The sequence below is a fragment of the Propithecus coquereli genome, unplaced genomic scaffold, assembly GCF_000956105.1.
Source record: "Propithecus coquereli isolate 6110/MARCELLA unplaced genomic scaffold, Pcoq_1.0 Scaffold299, whole genome shotgun sequence".
Taxonomy (NCBI): domain Eukaryota; kingdom Metazoa; phylum Chordata; class Mammalia; order Primates; family Indriidae; genus Propithecus; species Propithecus coquereli.
This window is the reverse complement of record NW_012148607.1, coordinates 1,632,677-1,653,837: the sequence shown is the minus strand read 5'-3', so window position 1 is coordinate 1,653,837 and position 21,161 is coordinate 1,632,677. Positions and strand designations below refer to the sequence as shown.

The following is a 21,161-nucleotide window of genomic DNA, read 5'->3' as shown; positions in this document are numbered from 1 at the left end:
GCAAAAGAGCTTGCTCTGCAGGGAATGGTGGGAGATGAGCACAGCCAGGTGGTAGAGGGCCTTGAATATACTGCTAAGGCATCTTGACTTGAAGGTGATCCTTCCATGTCTCTAGTTACCAGGTTTTCCAGATGCAGTGTCAGGAAACCAGGATCACAGGGAGCCCATTATTATGCTATTACCAGGTCCTTCAGGCTTAGCTCCAACTGAGCTGGGACCAGAAGGGAAATGTCGCTCTTCTTGCTTTTATTCCCAGGCCACTGCACAAATGGAAGAGCGACTAGCAGAGTTCATTTCCTCCAACACTCCAGACAGCGTGTTGCCCTTGGCAGATGGAGCACTGAGCTTTATTCATCATCAAGTGATTGAAATGGCCCGAGACTGCCTGGATAAATCTCGGAGTGGCCTCATTACATCACACTATTTCTACGAGCTTCAAGAGAATTTGGAGAAACTTCTGCAAGACGTGAGTGTCCTTGTGCTGGGGCTCTGGTGAAACATGCACGTGGTATTGGATTATTAGTCCAAGGCTAAGATCCGAGCATTAGTGATGGTCTCAGTCTTCCCAGCCTGCTTTCCACCCACCCCCAAGTGTGGTGCCGGTGGATTTGATTCCTCCTCATTACTGAGAGAAGCCTACTTGGTGTCAGAGGAACTCAGTTCTATGAGTTCTTTTCTTTTTTAAATCCAAAGCAATATTACTCTGCCTGAAGCTCCAGCATTGATAGTGTTCATGAGTATTTGACTAGGATATTTGTTATGCAAAGCCAAAAAGTGGTCCCAATGGCTGTGGTAGGCTCTCTTCTCCTAGAAATACCGGTTTAAGCAGGGCCTTCGGACTGTTTCTCCTCAGCCAAGGGAAAGCAGGTCCAAGACTTGCACTGTGGATTTATCCATTTGGTGACATTCCATTTGCATGATGAGAAGTTCTCAAGTTGGGACTTACATGTTTAGAGACTTGATCCTTCCCAGTTTGAAAAATCTCTAAGAGGCTGAAGGTAAAGTAATCCAAAGATGGCCAAGACCAAAGCACACATTGAATCCTTAGCCACTGCTTTATGCTCCAGTGTTGTCTTTTTTTTGGCCTCTCAAATAAGGTTCCTAGGTACCTTCTCACTTAGATCACAGCTGCCCCATACTGTACCTTAGTACACTTTGGGGAGAGGAGGCATGCCTGTCTCCCCAGAGCTCTTCATGTCACTAGAGAATTTCCCAGTCCAGAATCTGTTACGAGCTCCAGACCCATGACCTGTCTCTGGAGTAGTACCAGCTGAGCTGAGAGCCCAGGTCTAATGATCAAACAGGACTTCAGTGTGTTCGTCTAGAAATTAGAAGGAGCAGGGAATTAAAAAAAATTTTTGTTAGAGAACAAATGAATCTAGAGACAGGGTGACTAAAGATGGTCATGATTGTTGCTGTCAAATACTGGAAGGATTGGCTGGCACAGTGGATCACACCACTCCCAGCACTTTCGGAGGCCAAGGCAGGAGGGTTACTTGAGGCCAGGAGTTCAAGGTCAGCCTGAGCAACATAGACTTCCTCGCTACAAAAAATTTTAAAAAAGAAAAAGAAAAAATTAGCCAGATGGCACATGCCTGTAGTCCTAGCTACTCTGAAAGCTGAGCCGGGAAGATCACTTGAGCCTGGGAATTGGAGGTCACAGTGATTTCAAAAGAAATACTTAAATTCAAACACTTGTAGAAATAAGACTTTAGAAAGCCAAAGCCCTGTGAAAATCACTGGCAGCCGTTTATTTCTCTTTAAGAATAACTTTCTTTTTAAAAGTATTATAATTTTTTTTTAGAGACAGGTCTTGCTCTGTCGCCAAGGCTGGAGAGCAATGGTACCTCACTCACTGCAGCCTCAAACTCCTGGGCTCAAGTGATCCTTCCTCCTCATCCTCCCGTGTAGCTAGGGCTATAGGCATGCACTACCATGCCTGACCAATTTTTATTTATTTTTTTTATTTTTAGAGATGGGGATCTCACTATGTTGCCCGGGCTGGTCTCCAACTCCTGGTGTCATATGATCCTCCTGCCTTTGCCTCCCAAAGTGCTGGAATTACTGGCTTGAGCCACTGTGCCTGGCCAGGAATAACTTTCTAACAGTTTTCCAGCAATAGATAGGGGTGCCCCAGAGACATTTAGGAATCAGGGATTGCTGCATCAGGTAAAGCATTAATGTACTTGAAAGCTGCCTTGTACATCTAAAATTGATCTTCTAAAATACTAAACTCAGAGCCTTGCCCAAAACTTTCAGTCATTTTCTCAGACTGACTGCACCTGGGGGTAGGTTGTTTGGTGCAATAGGAAGAGCACTGAATTTGGAGCCAGTTTATTCATCTGTTCCCTAATTTGCTAGGCCCTTGGAATGCAGAAAAGAATTCAATGTAGGGAATTTGTCATTGATGAGGTTATAGACCCATCAACACGTACTTGCAATAAAAATAACAGATATCATTTATTGACGTGTACTGTGTGCCAGACACTACACTGAGTGCTTTATGTGAATTCTCTCACTTTATTTGCCATAGTACAATGTGAGTGATGAGCACTAAAGAGAGGTAGGTTCTGAGCACAGAGGAGGATGTGCTGACTCTGCGTGGAAAGTCCAGGGAAGGTTGTCTTGACAAGTAGGTAGGGTTCACTGAAGCTAGGAAATAGTATAAACAACCTCCCAGAGGTGTAAAGATATGTGATACATTCCAGAAATTGCAGATAAAGTAGTTTGGCATGACAAGAGTAAAAGATGCCCACAGGGAAAAGTTTGTAGATGAATTTGAAGAGTTAGACGGGGGGCTGAGGGATGAAGGACTTCGTGAGGAGCTTAGCTTTTATCATGAAGTCAGTGGGGTATGACTCAGTGGTATTAAATTGAAAAATGACACAATCAGGTTTGCATTTAAAATAATGAAAATTGGTAACATTTATGGAGCATGTAATACATGCTAGGCACTGCATTATCTTGTTTAATTTATCTAATTTAATCTTCAAAATCCTGTAAGAAAGATACTGTTATTATTCCCTAAATTTACTGATGAGGAAACTGAAGCCTGAAAGGGCTAAGTTAGCCCAAGGTAACTCATTTCTTAAGTAGCAAAACCAGAGCTCAAACTCAGGTTTGTCTTATTCCAGAGACTAAGGTCATACACTTTCCAGCATTGAGTCGGCAAACACTGACTGACATCTGCTGTATGGGAAGCACTATGCTAGGCCCAGTGTGTGAGGAACGAGAGAAAGAGACACAGCCTCTCTACTCACTAGGCCCAGCAGACAGACAACTCTGTAAAACGACATGATAGTGCCGTGCAGTACACGCAAGCAGGAGAACATAGAAAAGGGAGCTCTCAGGTATTTGATCTTAAAAAAAAAAAAAAGAAGAAGAAAAGCAAATAATTACATCTTGTCCTTCTCGTGTGTGCATATATATGTGTTAGGGTCAGGGGACTATTTTGCTATCTTTAAATTTAACTTAATACTTAAATATCTAATTTAAAATGTAATATTTTGCTATTTTTCTTTCCTTGTAACCCATTCACTACTCAGTCTTCTGTCTTCTACTCTGCCTTTCCATCATTGCACTAAAACTGTTTAGACACAAGTCACCAAGGAACTAGTTGGCCAATTTCCAAATCCTGTGGCCTCTTTCAGTCCTCGTCTTCCTTCACCTCTCTGCAGCACACAGCAAATACCTCCTGTTGAACCGTTTCCCCTGGTTACCTGTTCCCTGTTCTCACGGGTCTTGCTGCCTCTTCTTGGGTTCCTCCTCTGCCCATCTCTTAAATGCTAGTGTTTCACAGGCACCATCCTGAATGTCTACTCTCCTCTTTCCCCTCTCTCCACACTCTCCCTGATGAGCTTCCTCTGCTCCCACGTCTTCAGTTTTCCTCCGTCGCTGAGGGCTCCTACGTGCGACTGCCACCCTAACAGTTCTCCTGAGCTCCAGATCAGCACTCCCAGCTGCTTACTGGACTCCTGCACTTTGACTTCCCCATATTGGTTGCAAGTAATAGAAATCTCACTTGGAATAGTTTAAGCGCTAATGGGAAACTAATCATAAGGGTAAAAAAAGTGGGTCTCAGGGAATTGAAGCTAGGAGTACAACAAGGCCTTAAGAAGGGGGGCTCAGGAAGCACTCATTCTCCTTTTCTCATCTCTATTTTTTTTGATTTCTGTGCTGCTTTTCTCCATGGTGGACATGGCCATCCCTTTTCACAGTTCTTATATAGTTCCGCCACAGTGATATGAACAATTGTCTTTCTACCTAGTTTTAAATTCCTAGGCAAGTAATCTACACTGGTCAGCTGTTGGAGGTGGGAGGGAAGGTGCAGCCACACCATACAAATGTGGCTGCTAGAAACCAGAGCAGTTCCCAGAAAAAAGAGAAAGTCTCCCTGGGCCAAGCAGATACCCAGGAAAGTGTCTAGTTGGGTACTTCAGACTCTACAAGTCCAAAACTGAACTTACGTTTTCTGCCTAGCTGCTCTTTCTCTATCACAAATACAGTATCTTCTTCACCTAGCCTCACCTAAGTGGCTTATCTTCTTGTAGTTCCTGTGTCATCTGTTCACTGAAATTTCCCTAAAATTAAAGCTGCAGCAGTTACCTTCTATTCCTGCTTCTTTCACCCCTCAAGTCTACCCCATTGTCTGTCTCTGCAGTAGCCCAAGTCTGTCCACTTGTCTCCATTCTTACTGCCTTGACTTAGGCCTTTTTCCTCTGAATTATTGCAGTCGCCTGTTAATGGGTTTTCCTGCTTTTAGCCTTGCCCTCTGTAGTGCAGCCTTTACACCACAGCCAGAGTGACCTCTCTGACACACCTCTCTGGTCACATCAACCCCCAGCTTCGAGGTCTCTCTATTCCTTACAGTCTGTCTGGGGTGGAAAGTGAACATCAGTGAAGGCTGCACTGAGAGTAGCTCCTTGAGCTGGTGTCTAGAGGGTAAGTGAAGTTTGTTGGCTAGACAAACAAGTAAAGCTGTGTGTCTGTGTGACATTCCTTGGTGTCATGCAGTGTTCTAAAGCTCCAGTGGTTCCTGAGGAGCAACTTGCCCCTCTCACAGCTGACTAGCCTTCTCTGAGTTCTTGGCTCTGTGGAGCTCTCTGTACTCCCAAATCGTTTCTCCCTGTCATCAGCTCTGCCCAGTCGGGTCCTGCTTAGCCGAACCACATTGGCCAATAGATTGCTGAAGTGACCTTTGTCTTCTCTATAGGCTCATGAGCGCTCAGAGAGCAATGAGGTGGCTTTTGTGCTGCAGCTGGTGAAAAAGCTGATGATTGTCATTGCCCGTCCAGCTCGGCTCCTGGAATGCTTGGTGAGTGGACTCCGGGAAGGTTAGGTGGGGAGATTTGGAGAGGGACTATAAAGGAATTTTCCTGCTGACAGCAAAATTAGTGATACCCACTGCCATCTCTGTTGTTGAGGTCCTTATTTAAACATGATTTGCAAGCACTGGGGGACAAAACAGGATCCTGTGAGGACAAGCAGGTGGTCCTAAGGGGTGTGGTGTGGGGAGGTGTTAGTCTGGCCCACCCCATGCTGTGCAGGCTCCAGATTAGTGAAGGCCTTGGGGGCAAGGAGCATCAGGAGCATAGGCCAGTTGAGTTCGGACAAGTTGAGTCCTTCATTTAATCATTCAGCTACACTCTACTGAGTACCTGCCTCATGCTGGAGGTACAGAGGTGAATGAAGAAGAGTCCTGATCTCACAGGGCTTCCTCTATAGTGGAGTTAGGGAGGATAAGGCAAGAGGACATGGAAATGATAATTATAATATTGCAAGAAGTGTTACAACTGAGTCAGTTCAAGCTGCAGCAGAAACGTGGTGAAGGAAGTGCTTTAGTCCGCCTTAGAGTGCACGTTCATGACTCCTCAGGAGACGTGAGGCTTGCTCAGCACCTGAAGGCTGAGTGTGACTTTGCCAGGTGGGGGCATGGGAAGGAGCATTCAGTGGTGTGGAGGGTGTGTTTGAGCAAGTGGGGGCATAAACTGGGAGGCAGGCCACGCTGGGATCAGGGAGGGGCTTGGCTCTCGGCTCAGGACTTTTACGTTATCCTTATGGCCACTTGGAGCACCAGAAAGTTTAGATAAGAATGTGACATGGTCAGATTTACTTTTTTTAAAACCAACTTTATTGTTATAATTTATATACAATAAAATATATCCCTTTGAGTATACAGTATTTTGAGTTTTAACAATTATACCCTTCCCCCATAAGATGCTGAAATTAAAAAATAAAAAACAGAACAATTATACACTTATACAATCACTGCCACAGTCAAGATGGAGAATATCTCTGTCAGCTCAGAAGGTTCCCTTGTGCTCCTTTGTTGTCAGTCCCTTCCCCTCCTGCACCCAGGCAGCCACTCACCTGCTTTCTTTCACTGTGGATAAGTTTGCACTTTATACAGGTTCATATAAATGAAGCCATATGGTATGTTCTGACTTCTTTCACTCAGCGTAATGCTTTTGCAGATTTCATACATTTTGTTGCAGTAGTTGGTTCCTATTTTATTTCTAATTAAATATTCCATCAGGTTTAGTCCTGAGAAAGATTATTTTGGCTGCAACATGGATAGTAATTGGAATAGAGAGCAGGATGGCCAGGGAAACCAGTGCGCAGGCACTCAGGGCAACTCATGTGAGATGCGGTGGCCAGAACTAGGACAATGGTAGGAGAGCAGAGAGGAAGAGAGGTGCATTAGAGAGGTATTTATGAAATAGACATTCTGACCACATCGGGGCTGGGGAAGATTAAGAAGTTAAGATGACTTCCAGGTCTGGCTTAGATTATATCCAGATAGGCAGTAGTATAGTTCTCCACAACAGTGAGACCAGAGGGGATGAAAGCAAGAGCAGGGGACTAGGGTTGTGACCGAGCAGAGAACCTCTCCCTCAAGAACGTAAAGTCCATGGCTAAGCAGGGTCTTGGAGTCAGGCCTGGGTTTAAATGTTGATTTTCTGTTCCTTCCTACCTCTGTGACCATGGATAAGTCATATCATTTCCTGTGGGCCTCGATTTCCTCACTGAAGTCAAGGAGTTGCTATAAGGATTTCACCCAGATTGTGGCACTGAGTAGGCACTCAATAAATGAGACCCTCATTATTATGTGCAGGCGCAAGGACAGTGCTCTGTTCAGCACTGGATCTCCAGCCCCTAGCACACAGGAGGTGCTCAGTAAAAATCGAAGGTATGCATGCACCATAGGGCTGTGAGCCGAAGCTCTTGAGAACCATAACTGAGTGTGTGCCAGGACTGCTCTGGACAGGGCATGTAAACACTCCCGACAATGCCATTAGGCTGGCAGAAGGCTTGGAACCAAGTGAACGGGCTGAGCTCTCTTGAAACCAAAAGCTCTGGTCCTTATTGCTGGGAAGACAGCATATGCTTAGGATGTCCAATCTGGAGGTGACCTGTAAGACAGCTTTGTCCCCATTCCCATGATCCCTGAATCATATTGTTGCTGGGTATTCAGGAGTGGGACTGTCCCATCACAGAGAAGGTCTTGTTCATCTCACTCTGCTATATGCTGTAAAACCAAAGAGGCCGGCAGCCTTCACTTGAATCTCTCACCATGAACTCCTTCTCTCCCCTGGTACAGGAGTTTGACCCTGAAGAGTTCTACCACCTATTAGAAGCAGCTGAAGGCCATGCCAAAGAGGGACAAGGGATTAAATGTGACATTCCTCGCTACATCGTTAGCCAGCTGGGCCTCACGCGGGACCCTCTAGAGGGTGAGCATCCTTCCTGGTGGCTGCCGGCAAGCTCTAACAGCACCTTGCAAAGAGGCTTAGCTTGGACACGGATATGACATGGCTAGGAGCCTTGGGACTATAGGAGACACCCTGTGACAGACCAGCCCTTCCTTGGAATTGCTGGTCACATCTGTCTGATGTGTATCCCAGCCCGAATTGCCTTGGGCCCAACTGGGTTGCATGTAGAGCCTCAAATCAAAAGAGGTTAACAACAAAGGACCACAATCACATTTGCAAAAATGGTCACCTCCTCTGCCATACTTAGCTCTCCTGCTGGCTACCTTACAAATCCTCCTGTGTCTTTGGGTGGTCTGACTCGGGGCTTCTGAGGATATATCTGTTCTTCTGGGCTCCTGCGTGAACCATGGGCTTCCAAGTGCCTGGTCTGTGGGTGTCCTGCTCCTGCCTTCCCTGCTTCCCAGCCCCGTCCAGTGAAGCAGTCTTAGCCGCAGGATGGGATGGGCCCAGCTTAGGTCTTGCTCTCCAGGACAGGTCCCAGGTTTATAGAACTTGCCAGACCTTGTGAATGGCACTGGACTTCTAGCAATAGGAGTAGCAATGGTATTTGGCTCATTTCCTCATCTGAAAGCAACGACTACATTGAGTATAGAGCCATGGAACTGGATTTGCATCCAGGCTGATGCAGAAAGCATTAATGCCTACCCGCCGTGCACCTGTTAACGTGATCTGAGGGTACTGCTGAGATGCCTGAAATTGCCTCACACACTTTTCTCTTGTGTCCTTGTTTCGTTTCTAGAAATGGCCCAGTTGAGCAGCTATGACAGTCCTGACACTCCGGAGACAGATGATTCAGTTGAGGTAAAGACCCTGAGCTTCTGCCCTAACCCCAAGCAAAGGGCTATGAATTCTCTTTATGGGAATGTCTCAAGGAGGGGTAGGGGAGTTGGTGGCTGCAAACACTGAGCAGTCATTCTGCTCATTCTGCTCCTGAGGCAGAAGGGGCAGGAGGCTACAGCAGGGCTGAGCTGAGACGATGCTGAGGCCACAGTTTCCCCAAGCATGTGGGCTCTGAGAAGCATGCCTGCCTCCTGCCTTTCACCTTGTCTTCCAGGGCCGCGGGGCATCTCTTCCATCTAAAAAGACACCCTCTGAAGAGGACTTTGAAACCATTAAGCTCATCAGCAATGGCGCCTATGGGTAAAGGCAGGGGTCAGAGTGTGGCTGGGACTGAAGTTGATTCAGCCTTTGGGCTCTTCCATGTGAGAGTGTGATGCCAACCTTCTGGGCAGCGAATGCCTCAGGGTAGACTGTCCCTCCCCGAAGCCTCCTGGGGAGGCAAGAGTTCAGTTTCCTCTGGCATCTGAGCATTGTTCCTTTTCCAGGCAAGATTCCCACCCCGCCTCGCCCCAGCACCCCTCTTTCCCCAGCACCCCTCCTCGCCCCAGTACCTCTCTTCTCCCTGGCACCCCTCCTCTCTCCAGTACCTGTCTTCTCCCCGGCACCCCTCCTCTCCCCAGTACCTCTCTTCTCCCCGGCACCCCTCCTCTCCCCAGTACCTCTCTTCTCCCCAGCACCCCTCCTCTCCCCAGTACCTCTCTTCTCCCCAGCACCCCTCCTCTCCCCAGTACCTCTCTTCTCCCCAGCACCCCTCCTCTCCCCAGTACCTCTCTCCCCAGTACCTCTCTTCTCCCCAGCACCCCTCTCCCCAGTACCTCTCTTCTCCCCAGCACCCCTCCTCTCCCCAGTACCTCTCTTCTCCCCAGCACCCCTCCTCCCCCAGCACCCCTCTTCACCCCAGCACTCCTCTTTTCCCTGAGCTCTGAGGGAGCACTGAGCTGTGTCTTCAGGATTTTTGTCTATCAGGGAATTTAAGAGCTCTGCGGGCCAGAGGTCCTAGATCCTTCTCATTAATATGCACACCCCTGCTCCCTTGTTCCATGCATTAATCAGGGTGTGAGAGAAGGCATTTTGGGTGGTGGAGAGCACAGCTCGGGTGCTAAGGGGCCGTGGGGGATGGGCTGGGCTGTGTTTCCCAGGGCTGTATTCCTGGTGAGGCACAAGTCCACCCGGCAGCGCTTTGCCATGAAGAAGATCAACAAGCAGAACCTGATCCTGCGGAACCAGATCCAACAGGCCTTCGTGGAGCGCGACATTCTGACTTTTGCTGAGAACCCCTTTGTGGTCAGCATGTTCTGCTCCTTTGAGACCAAGCGCCACCTGTGCATGGTGATGGAGTATGTCGAAGGTACTGGAGAAAGGTGGCCTAGCATAGAGGCCAAGGCACAATCTGAGATTTAGGCCTAAACAGGGACTAGCAGCTTTGTATAGGGGCGAAGCTTCAGGGCCGAGCTTCCTCAGACCTCTTTGGCATTGGTTTCTGCCTCAGGATCTCAGAGGCACAGTGAGCCTTCGGCCACAGCGGGTACAAAGCTGCCTGCCTCTCCCATGAGGCTGCCCATGTCAGCTGTGATGAGAGGCACTCAGGGGCAGGGTGTAGCAGGCCAGCAGCTGTGGAATCTTGCACCCTAAAGCCCGCACACCCTCCGCTGCTGACATCAGACAGGAACAAAGGAGATAGCAGAGCTGCGAAAGCCCAGGGTTGGGTGCTGGGAGGATTGCATCTGGGCCCTCAGAAGAAAGGAAAGCTATTACCTTGGCTGATGGCTCATGAGGGGGACACCCCTTAAAACCATGCAAAATGCTCTGGGAATGGAGTAGAAGAGCGACATGGGGCATAGCTCTGGAGAGGGGCCCTCCTTCTCCCTTTTTCATTGTACAGCTTCCAAAAATATTTTGCCTAAGTCTTGAAGTTGAAGCTGAACCAAATAGCCCTTTTAATTCAGTGGGTACATGCTGAGAGTGTATATTGTCACTTTACTCAGAAATGAAAGGAAAGCCAATAGGAAGGAATTAAACGCTAATGTCTCAGCCAGATGTGCTTATACAGTATTTCCATCCTAAAATAACTGAGTCCTATCCCTGCAAGTCAACTTACAGGCCGAGAGGCCCGGGTTCCTTCCCCCTCTGGTCTCAGCCATGGCCTTGACAGCCATTGGCAGATTCTCCTAACTTTCTACTCCTCTTTACACCCTGTCTCCCACCCGTGCCAGCCTCAGAGGCTAGAATCATAGTCTCCAGCGCCAAGGTATTCCATGAAACTCCTCTGGGACCTCAGAGACTGCGAGGCTGGGAACTGGCTAGAGCAGGGAACTGGATCCTCCCCTCATGGTGGCCTGGGCTTGTTGCAGGGGGAGACTGCGCCACTCTGCTAAAGAACATTGGGGCCCTGCCTGTGGACATGGTGCGTCTGTACTTTGCGGAAACCGTGCTGGCCCTGGAGTACTTACACAACTATGGCATCGTGCACCGTGACCTCAAGCCTGACAAGTATGCCCACAGTCTGGGTCCCTTGTCCAAGATCTCCCTCTTGGGCCTCTAGATAAATCGAGGCAAACACAGTACGTTCAAATCTATCCCAAAATGGCTGCTTGGAAACAGTGCTCACGTGTGCGTCCATTTAGGCCTAATACTTTAGTCCCTGACCACCCCACATACAAAGACCTTTGCCACAAAGTCTGGTAGGAGCATCATAAGGCTTCGGTGACATGAAAGAGTCATTGAGGAGCTCCACTGATGAAGCCAAGCAGGAACAAAAGAATCAGCACTTCTAGTAGATGGCTAAACAAACGTCCCAGCGTTTACTGACACCTACTCTGTGCCAGGCTCCATAGTCTAGGTTTAAATATAGTCCCTGGCATGTAGAATTTGAGTCTGCAATGGGAGACAGAAATATACGTGTTTAGGCTATTTCTTGGAGGGCGTTGGTCAGGTGGAAACAGCAGAGAGAAGCATTGTAAAGCTGAGGAGTAGGATGTTCAAAGGCACATGGGTGTGAGAGAACATTGCCCACTCAGGACCTCAAATGGTGCCATATGGCCACAGCTTAGATAGTTAGTACGTCAGAGAGTAGTAAGAGAAACGGCTAGAGAGATAGGCAGGGACTCTTCAAGGGCCTTTTTGTTAAGTTTGGGTTTTATTTTAAAGGATCTTAGAGAGTCTTTGAAGGGCCTGTTACCCAAAGGCCTGATGGAATGGTGTGCTCACATTTTGGTTTAGATTTAGAAAGATCTCCTCGGCCGGGCGCGGTGGCTCACGCCTGTAATCCTAGCACTCTGGGAGGCCGAGGCGGGCAGATTGTTTGAGCTCAGGAGTTCGAGACCAGCCTGAGCAAGAGTGAGACCCCGTCTCTACTAAAAAAAAATAGAAAAAAATAATCTGGACAACTAAAAATATATAGAAAAATTAGCCGGGCATGGTGGCGCATGCCTGTAGTCCCAGCTACTCGGGAGGCTGAGGCAGAAGGATCACTTGAGCCCAGGAGTTTGAAGTTGCTGTGAGCTAGGCTGATACCACAGCACTCACTCTAGCCCGGGCAACAGAGTGAGACTCTGTCTCAAAAAAAAAAAAAAAGATCTCCTGCCAGTGAAAGAGACCACTGCAGTAAACCAGCCAGAGAGAGTCAGGGTGGAGAAGAGAGGGGACAGTGTTAGGAATTAGAAAGGAAAGAAGATAAGGTTGAGTGGGGGTGGAAAGGAAAGCGAGGAAGCAGAACATCTCCCGGATTTCCAGCTGGAGACTGGTGCAGGGTGACAAGCCTCTGTGGTAGAAAGTGGCTTTGACATTAGACTCGAGTTCAAATGGCCACTCTTCTGCTGTTTAACTTGGTGAGTTTGACTCTGTTAATTAAATTCCCCTGAGCTTGATATGCCTCCTAAAATTGGGATTATAATACCTGCCTCTGTTGTGTTAGCTTCTCTAGAAAACCTTTCAAGGGCCAGAGCATTTTTAAAGCACTTATCACAGATCTCAGGAGGTAATAGACATTTTTGTTTTTCACTGAGAAGAGGAGCCAGTTGGGAGGCATGACTTTGTTTTGGCCAGGTTGAGTTTGCAGTGCTCCTGGGTAGGCATGGAGCTCATGAAAGATGTCAGGGCCAGAGATACAGAGGGGGAAGCGTTAGGATACAGGGTGAAGCCTTTGGCACAAGATGAAATGGCTCAGGCAGAGCGCGTGAAGGGATCTTATTTCTAGTTTCTCCCAACCAACTCTCCTTCTAAGACCAGCCATGGAACCAAAATATGTGCCCCCTTCTCCAGTCCCTGAAATAGGAGCATTGTGAGCTGCTCGAGTGAGGGGTGGGGAACCTGCAGCCTTCTGCTTCCAGGATTATTCCTTTTTAAGCACCAAAGGCAGCAAGAAAAGCTTCATCTTTCTCTGCTGTACCTCTTTTAATAAAAGGATTTGCTCTCTAAAATTTAGATGCAGTCAAGGATCCAGAAGGCCACAGGTTCCCCACCCTAACTAGGACAATAAATAGAAATGGAGTCGTGGGGATGGGCGGAAGGCAGGTTAGTTGCTTATGCAGAACACAGCACTCGTGAAGCCAGAGCTATTTCCATTTCCACAGCTGCCTGGCTCCCTGCTGAAGACACCCTGCTTATGTCCCCCAGTACCTCCATAGAAGCCTGAGTGGGGAAATTTGGCATATGCTAATATCGGCACTCTTGGAATACCAGAAAATAACTCCCCAATTTTGTTTCTCCGGCCAGCCTCCTAATAACATCCATGGGGCACATCAAGCTCACTGACTTTGGACTATCTAAAATTGGCCTCATGAGTCTGACAACAAACTTGTATGAAGGTCACATTGAAAAGGATGCCCGGGAGTTCCTGGACAAGCAGGTAAGGGAGGATAGTTGAGGCCTTGGGGGTTAAATTCCAGGCCTCAGAATAAGGTCTTAGGGCCACCCTATGCTTACCCTGTAGCTAGATGGTAAGACTGGGAGCTCCTATCTTTTCTGTTTTTGGTTCTAGGGAGGCATTGAGATTGGAAACACATTTGGAAAACAGGATGGGCCATGAGAATCATATGGATATAAAATTCAAAGTCATCTTCCTCCTCAGGGTTTAAAGAAAATAGGTCATATAACTGTTAACACTCACGGAGTTTCATATGAGATCAATCCTAAACCTCCCAGCTGAGTCAAGGACACAGCTCTCCTGGGGCCTGTTGTTCTTGGAACACAGCTCCAAATTTCCATTGGGCTGTGGCCCAGTTTCCTAAGAGTAGCCTGGTTGTTCCCTGATTTGACATATCAGGTTGTGACTGTTCACAAGTCCCTGTCGTGGTCACGTAACTGGTAGCTTCTGTTCTTTGGGAGGCTGGAGTGCAGAGGCCAATTGTGGGACCAGATGCCAGAGGGTGTTGAGGGTTCAAGGAGTGGTGGTTCCAGGCTAGAATTAGACGTTTTGGTTAATTAGGAAATACCCCACTAACAGTTCCAACTCTGGTTCCCTGGGGCTCCTACTGATTTTGTTCATTAACTAAGGTGAACTGAGTTTTCATTCAGAGACTTTTCTGCTCCAGAGGGGGACCATCCCCACCCCTGCAGCCATCATGCCAGGAAGCTGCCTCAGGATGCTGAGCCAGCCTGGCTTATCTGTGCGCAGGTGTGCGGGACCCCGGAGTACATTGCACCTGAAGTGATCCTGCGGCAGGGCTATGGGAAGCCGGTGGACTGGTGGGCCATGGGCATAGTCCTGTATGAGTTCCTGGTGGGTTGCGTCCCTTTCTTTGGAGACACTCCGGAGGAGCTCTTTGGACAAGTGATCAGTGGTAGGTACCATCACCCTGGCCTGGTGGGGAGACAGAGTCCAAACCTGTGAATATGATTTATGTGCGCACCTTGTTCTGAATTGGTGTGCACGTGTGTTATGCTTGCTTCTTGGCGGGGGGTAAGGGTGCATGCACACGCGGTGTCCCCTGGGCTTGTTCTGTGTTCATGTATCTCCCCTATGTACATGGGTGTTCCTGTTTTGTGTGTGTGCACATCCCAAGAGTGTGAGTTCTGTGTGTGTGGAGTGTGTGTGTCTGGATCGTAAAGACAGGGTGGGCTGGATCTTCAGGACGGGAAGTAGAGTTTTGTAACGCCCACCCTGTATCAAGCCATGTTCTAGGAACCCATAGAACTGAAGGATTGGGGTCCCAGGCAAAGTGTTCAGGGGCCCTGGGACCTCTGTGCCTCCCTTCCTTGCACTATCCTGGGACCCTTTTCTATATCCCCTCACTCTACCCACAATTTCTTCTTTCCCTCTCACCCCTGATGACTTCAGATGAGATTGTATGGCCTGAGGGTGATGATGCACTGCCCCCAGAAGCCCAGGACCTCACCTCCAAACTGCTCCATCAGAACCCTCTGGAGAGACTGGGCACAGGTAGGACAGGCCCCAGGAACCTTTTTCACTGCTTGGAAAAGAGGGGAAGGAGTCTGAGCTAATGCACCCTGGAGGTTTGGGGTTCAGGTGTGGGCAGCCCCTCTGGACCCTGAAGCTCTGCCCTGCTCCCTGTAGGCAGAAAAGGAAAGGTGCCTACGCTGAGGCCTCTGGGTGTAGCTGCTTGTGACATGGCTTCTTACTTGACTTGCTGAGCTGGACTCCACGCAGCTCATCCACCCCCTTGTCCACAGGCAGTGCCTATGAGGTGAAGCAGCACCCATTCTTCACTGGTCTGGACTGGACAGGACTTCTCCGCCAGAAGGCTGAATTTATTCCTCAGCTGGAGTCAGAGGACGATACCAGCTACTTTGACAGTAAGGCCAATCAGTGGGGTAGGGTGGAGTATGGGTCCTACCTGTTTGCCCAGAAACACCTGTGCACACTGAACTTGGCATTGGAAGCAACTTCTCAGGGCTCTGCTGAGGTCTGATAGGGTCATAAGGAGGCCACCAACAGAGGCTCTGAAGGAGACTGTCCTCTGTGTCTGGCCCAGCCCGCTCGGAGCGATACCACCACGTGGACTCAGAGGACGAGGAAGAAGTGAGTGAGGATGGCTGCCTTGAGATCCGCCAGTTCTCTTCCTGCTCTCCAAGGTTCAGCAAGGTGTGACTGAGGAGGCCAGGCTGGGCAGGGCAGGTGGGAAATTGGGAGAAGAGGACCTGTCAAGGGACACACCTGGGGCAGGCTCAGGAGTTAGTGGTGGGGCCACCTCTAGAAAAAGAATCTGCAAGTGCTTCCAGAACCACTCTAGTCCCTGACGTGAAATGCTAGGGAGAGGCCACGTCAGACCAGCAGAGTAACTGCTTCCCCAGATATTGAACAGGGATGTGGCGGAGGGAAGGAGAGGACTGGTTCAAATTCCTGGATTTCGGGTGCCGAGGAGACTTTGTACCACTGGGGGTTGTCAGAGCCCATCCCCAGCACAGCCCTGTGCCCGCAGGTGTACAGTAGCATGGAGCGGCTCTCGCTGCTGGAGGAGCGCCGGACACCGCCCCCCACCAAGCGCAGCCTGAGTGAAGAGAAGGAGGACCGCTCCGACGGCCTGGCTGGGCTGAAGGGCCGAGACCAGAGCTGGGTGATTGGCTCCCCTGAGATGTGAGCACCCAGAGCCCACCCAGGGTGGGCAACACAGCTGTCCCTCAGTTGTCACAGGTCATGGCAGAGATTCAGATGCTGGTGGCAGTGAGGGGGCGTTCACAAGGGTGGCTCTAGGAGGAATGTCTGAGGAAAAAAGTTGTGTTACTATAACCCTGTGTGCCCCTAAGGAAGCCTGGGCCATCTCATCCCAGGCGTATGTCTCATAGATTACGGAAGCGACTGTCGGTGTCTGAGTCGTCCCACACGGAGAGTGACTCAAGCCCTCCAATGACAGTGCGACGCCGTTGCTCAGGCCTTGTGGATGTGCCTCGGTTCCCTGAGGAGGCCAGCAGTACCCCCAGGAGGCAGCAGCAAGAGGGTATATGGCTCCTGACACCCTCATCTGGAGAGGGGGTACCGGGGCCTGTCCCCGAACGGCCAGTGGAGCGGCAGCTGAAGCTGGATGAGGGACCCGTTGGCCAGAGCAGTGGTTCCAGTCCAGGTGTGGCCCAGTGGGGGGTCAAAGGGCCTAGTCCGGAGGATACTACTACAGGGAGGGAGGCTCAGCTGCATCGCAGGTCTCATTGCTCACTTGGGCCCACAGCTATGGAGACCCGAGGTCGTGGGACCCCACAGCTGGCTGAGGGAGCCACAGCCAAGGCCATCAGTGACCTGGCTGTGCGTAGGGCTCGTCACCGGCTGCTCTCTGGGGACTCTACAGAGAAGCGCAGTGCTCGCCCTGTCAACAAAGTGATCAAGTCTGCCTCAGCCACAGCCCTCTCCCTCCTCATTCCCTCAGGTGAGGCCCCTGGGGAGCTGGGCTGACACTCAAAGGAAGGGCCTTGGAATCTTGTGGGCCTGTGGCAGGAGCCTGCATGTGGCAGGTTGCACGTGTGTGCTTGTGTTGAGGAGCAGGTATCTGAGAAACTGTGTCACTGCATGTCCCTTTGTTATGAAACTGGAGGTCTCTGAAAGTGTGCGTTGGTGTCTGGGGTTGTGTGCATGTGCCAGAAGGCAGGACACGGCCAGCAGTAAGTGCCGGCTTTGAGGCAGAGAGCTCATGTTCAAATCTTGGCTCCATCACTAAATAGTTGTTGACCTTGAACAAGTTGCTTAACCCCTCTAAGGGATGTTAATAGTGGCTAGCTTATAGGATGGTTGTGATGTTTAAATATGTGTGACAAGGCCGGGCGCGGTGGCTCACGCCTGTAATCCTAGCTCTCTGGGAGGCCGAGGCGGGCGGATTGTTTGAGCTCAGGAGTTCGAGACCAGCCTGAGCAAGAGCGAGACCCCGTCTCTACTAAAATTAGAAAGAAATTAATCGGACAACTAAGAATATATAGAAAAAATTAGCCGGGCATGGTGGCGCATGCCTGTAGTCCCAGCTACTCGGGAGGCTGGGGCAGTAGGATCACTTGAGCCCAGGAGTTTGAGGTTGCTGTGAGCTAGGCTGACGCCACGGCACTCACTCTAGCCAGGGCAACAGAGTGAGACTCTGACTCAAAAAAAAAATAAAATTAAAAAAATAAATAAATAAATAAATATGTGTGACAAGCTTATATAGTCCCTGAAACATAACAAATGCTGCCTGCCATTTCCATCACCCCCACCCCCACCTGGGGTCTCGGAGGGTCTGGGCACCCAGCAGGCCTTTGCGGGGCGGGGACTGTGGGGAAGGCGCACTTGGGCTCAGGCTGTGTCTGTGACTGAAGCTGTGCTGGGGTCAACAGACTGGATGGGGCCAGGCCAGGGCCCTCTGACCCACTAAGTCCTGGCGTCTCCTTTTCCAGAACACACCTGCTCTCCGTTGGCCAGCCCCATGTCCCCACATTCTCAGTCATCCAACCCGTCGTCCCGGGACTCTTCTCCAAGCAGGGACTTCTTGCCAGCTCTCAGCAGCTTGAGGCCTCCCATCATCATCCACCGAGCTGGCAAGAAGTATGGCTTCACCCTGCGGGCCATTCGTGTCTACATGGGTGATTCCGATGTCTACACTGTGCACCACATGGTGTGGGTATGTCCAGCCATCCAGACCTTTTGTCTCCCAGCTTCATCACTCTGCCACCTTCCCCTTAGTGGAGCCCATCTGTCCCCACTAAGGGGTCACAGGGTGATGGTGATGGGGGTCACAGCTTAGTGAGCAGAACCAGGCCCCACACTTCATGCTCAGGCTCCAAAGCGAGGACTGTTCTCTTCCTGAGGCAGCATGTGGAGGACGGTGGTCCAGCCAGCGAGGCGGGGCTTCGTCAGGGTGACCTCATCACCCACGTCAATGGGGAACCCGTTCATGGGCTGGTGCACACGGAGGTGGTGGAGCTGATCCTGAAGGTTAGTGCTGGGGACGCCACGCACTGTGATCCCTGAATGACCCAGCTTTGGGAGGGGGTGGGGGAGGGTTGGGTACATGTGTATCTGGCACTGAGGACAGATGCAGGTACACACAGAATCGGTGTGGCACGGAAGTGGGTTTTCTCCACAAGGCAGTACCCGCACCGATCAAGGCCCAGGGATCCTTCTGAGCTGTGGGTAGGGCTGGAGAAGAGGACAGGTGAGCCTCTTCTCTGTCTTCCCACCCGAAACCACTTGGGCTCCCATGGGAGCCATTTCCCAATCTGCGAGGAGGGGAGACAGGCCTGTGGTTTATGTGTGTTGGTGCAGGGGTTGGAGCTGTGGTACAGCCATGCCCAGGGGTAGGGCAGGGGCAAGGGATGGCCACCACCTGAGCCTAGGCCTCATGCTCTGCTCCCCAGAGTGGAAACAAGGTGGCCATTTCAACAACTCCCCTGGAGAACACGTCCATTAAAGTGGGGCCAGCTCGGAAGGGCAGCTACAAGGCCAAGATGGCCCGAAGGAGCAAGCGGAGCCGGGGCAAGGATGGGCAAGAAAGGTGAGCTGGGCTTAGTCCGAGGGTGTTCTCTGAGCCACAGTGGTGCTGGTATGTGCTGGGCCCTGTGCGCCCACTTAGCCTTTAACTCTTGTCTCTACAGCAGAAAAAGGAGCTCCCTGTTCCGGAAGATCACCAAGCAGGCATCCCTGCTCCACACCAGCCGCAGTCTTTCTTCCCTTAACCGCTCCTTGTCATCGGGGGAGAGCGGGCCAGGCTCTCCCACACACAGCCACAGCCTTTCTCCCCGATCTCCCCCTCAGGGCTACCGGGTGACCCCCGATGCTGTACATTCAGGTACGAGGGGCTCCCTGCAGATCAGAGAACTCCTGGGAAATGGGAACATGCCTGGGCCCTCTGTGCTTCCCGCAAGTCCCGCTCTGAGTCTCTCATTCAGCCCAGCCCCTGAAAGATCCAGCAGTCTCGGGGAGAAATTGATGGAGGAAGGGGGTGGACAATTCTGGGACATTATAGGGCTAAGCCCTGCCTTACCCCTCAGTTGCTTCTAACAGCTAACACTGCTCTGCCTTTGTCTGTTTATTCGTCTGTCTGTCTGTACCAAGTGGGAGGGAATTCATCACAGAGCAGCTCCCCCAGCTCCAGCGTGCCCAGTTCCCCAGCCGGCTCTGGGCATACGCGGCCCAGCTCCTTACATGGTCTGGCACCCAAGCTTCAACGCCAGTACCGCTCTCCACGGCGCAAGTCAGCGGGCAGCATCCCACTGTCACCACTGGCCCACACCCCTTCTCCACCGCCACCAACAGCTTCACCTCAGCGTTCCCCATCGCCCCTGTCTGGCCATGGAGCCCAGGCCTTTCCCACTAAGCTTCACTTGTCGCCTCCCCTAGGCAGACAACTCTCGCGGCCCAAGAGTGCGGAGCCACCCCGCTCACCACTACTTAAGAGGGTACAATCAGCTGAGAAACTGGCAGCCGCACTTGCTGCCTCCGAGAAGAAGCTAGCCACTTCTCGCAAGCATAGCCTTGACCTGCCCCACTCTGAGCTAAAGAAGGAACTGCCACCCAGGGAAGTCAGCCCTCTGGAGGTAGTTGGGACCAGGGGTGTGCTGTCCGGGAAGGGACCACTGCCAGGGAAGGGGGTGCTGCAGCCTGCCTCCCCACGGGCCCTAGGCACCCTCCGGCAGGACCGAGCTGAACGACGAGAGTCACTGCAGAAGCAAGAAGCTATCCGCGAGGTAGACTCCTCAGAGGATGACACTGATGAGGGGCCTGAGAATGGTCAGAGTGTGCAGGAGCCAAGCTTGGCACCTAACCCAGAAGTGGGCCAGAAACCACCCCCCAGAGGAGCAGGAGAGGGTAGGGAAGAGGACACCTTCTTGCCCAGAGACCCTAGGAACCAGGGCCCAGTGGTCCTAGGCCTATTGACTGGGGTCACACCAGGGCCTCCCAGAATGGAAGGTCCCAGTGGTCCCCAGAGGAGACTCGAGAGCCCAGAAGCCTTTGAAGAGGCTGCCACCTGCTGCTCACCAGCCTCCAGCCTGGGTAGGTCTGGACCCACAGATCCCATCCCCCCTGAAGGCTGCTGGAAGGCCCAGCACCTCCACACCCAGGCACTAACAGCACTTTGTCCCAGCTCTTCAGGAGTCGCCCCCACCTGTTGCTCTGCTGCCCCCTCCACCTCTGGGAAGCCAGGCATGTGGTCCTGGAAATCCCTTATTGAGGGGCCAGACAGGGCATCCCCAGGCAGAAAGGTAACGATGGCAGGTGGGCTAGCCAGCCTCCAGGATTTGGAAACCACAACTCCAGTCCACCCTAAGAACCTGTCTCCCAGGCAGGAAGGGAAGACACAGCCGCCCAGTGGCCCTGGGATGGCCCATCCACCTTGTGAGGTTCCCAGCCAAAGCTGGCTATGGAAGCCTGAGTGTGCACAAATAGAGAAAGAAGATCCAGCCCTGAGCATCACCAAAGTGCCTGATGCCTCAGGTGATAGGAGGCAGGACGTTCCATGCAGAGGCTGTCCCCTCACCCAGGAGTCTGTGCCCAGCCTGCTCTGGAGGGGCCAAGAACCAGGGGGCCATCAAAAGCATCAGGACTTGACATTGGTGCCAGATGAGGTTTTAAAGCCAACATAGCAGTTGTTTGCCATTTCTTGCACTCAGACCTGTGTAATACATGCTCCTGGAAACCAT

The 21,161-nt window shown here is 51.0% G+C and overlaps 1 protein-coding gene across 3 annotated transcripts in view; it reads left to right on the top strand.

The window, feature by feature from the left end:
• MAST2 (microtubule associated serine/threonine kinase 2) overlaps window positions 1–21,161 on the top strand; it is a 202,063-nt gene extending 180,902 nt beyond the window's left edge. Inside the window, exons 10-29 of one of the 3 annotated variants that reach the window (XM_012649041.1) lie at window positions 257–466; window positions 5,213–5,314; window positions 7,601–7,733; window positions 8,512–8,573; window positions 8,827–8,912; window positions 9,752–9,960; window positions 10,964–11,102; window positions 13,326–13,458; window positions 14,227–14,392; window positions 14,890–14,991; window positions 15,243–15,365; window positions 15,545–15,654; window positions 15,992–16,146; window positions 16,356–16,630; window positions 16,733–16,927; window positions 17,919–18,142; window positions 18,334–18,456; window positions 18,879–19,015; window positions 19,116–19,309; window positions 19,576–21,161. In XM_012649041.1, the coding sequence (XP_012504495.1) occupies window positions 257–466; window positions 5,213–5,314; window positions 7,601–7,733; window positions 8,512–8,573; window positions 8,827–8,912; window positions 9,752–9,960; window positions 10,964–11,102; window positions 13,326–13,458; window positions 14,227–14,392; window positions 14,890–14,991; window positions 15,243–15,365; window positions 15,545–15,654; window positions 15,992–16,146; window positions 16,356–16,630; window positions 16,733–16,927; window positions 17,919–18,142; window positions 18,334–18,456; window positions 18,879–19,015; window positions 19,116–19,309; window positions 19,576–21,104 (4,407 nt within the window). In that variant the 3' untranslated portion in view covers window positions 21,105–21,161. The remainder of the gene's footprint in view (window positions 1–256; window positions 467–5,212; window positions 5,315–7,600; window positions 7,734–8,511; window positions 8,574–8,826; window positions 8,913–9,751; window positions 9,961–10,963; window positions 11,103–13,325; window positions 13,459–14,226; window positions 14,393–14,889; window positions 14,992–15,242; window positions 15,366–15,544; window positions 15,655–15,991; window positions 16,147–16,355; window positions 16,631–16,732; window positions 16,928–17,918; window positions 18,143–18,333; window positions 18,457–18,878; window positions 19,016–19,115; window positions 19,310–19,575) is intronic. The other 2 variants (XM_012649042.1, XM_012649040.1) reach the window with 2 other exon arrangements.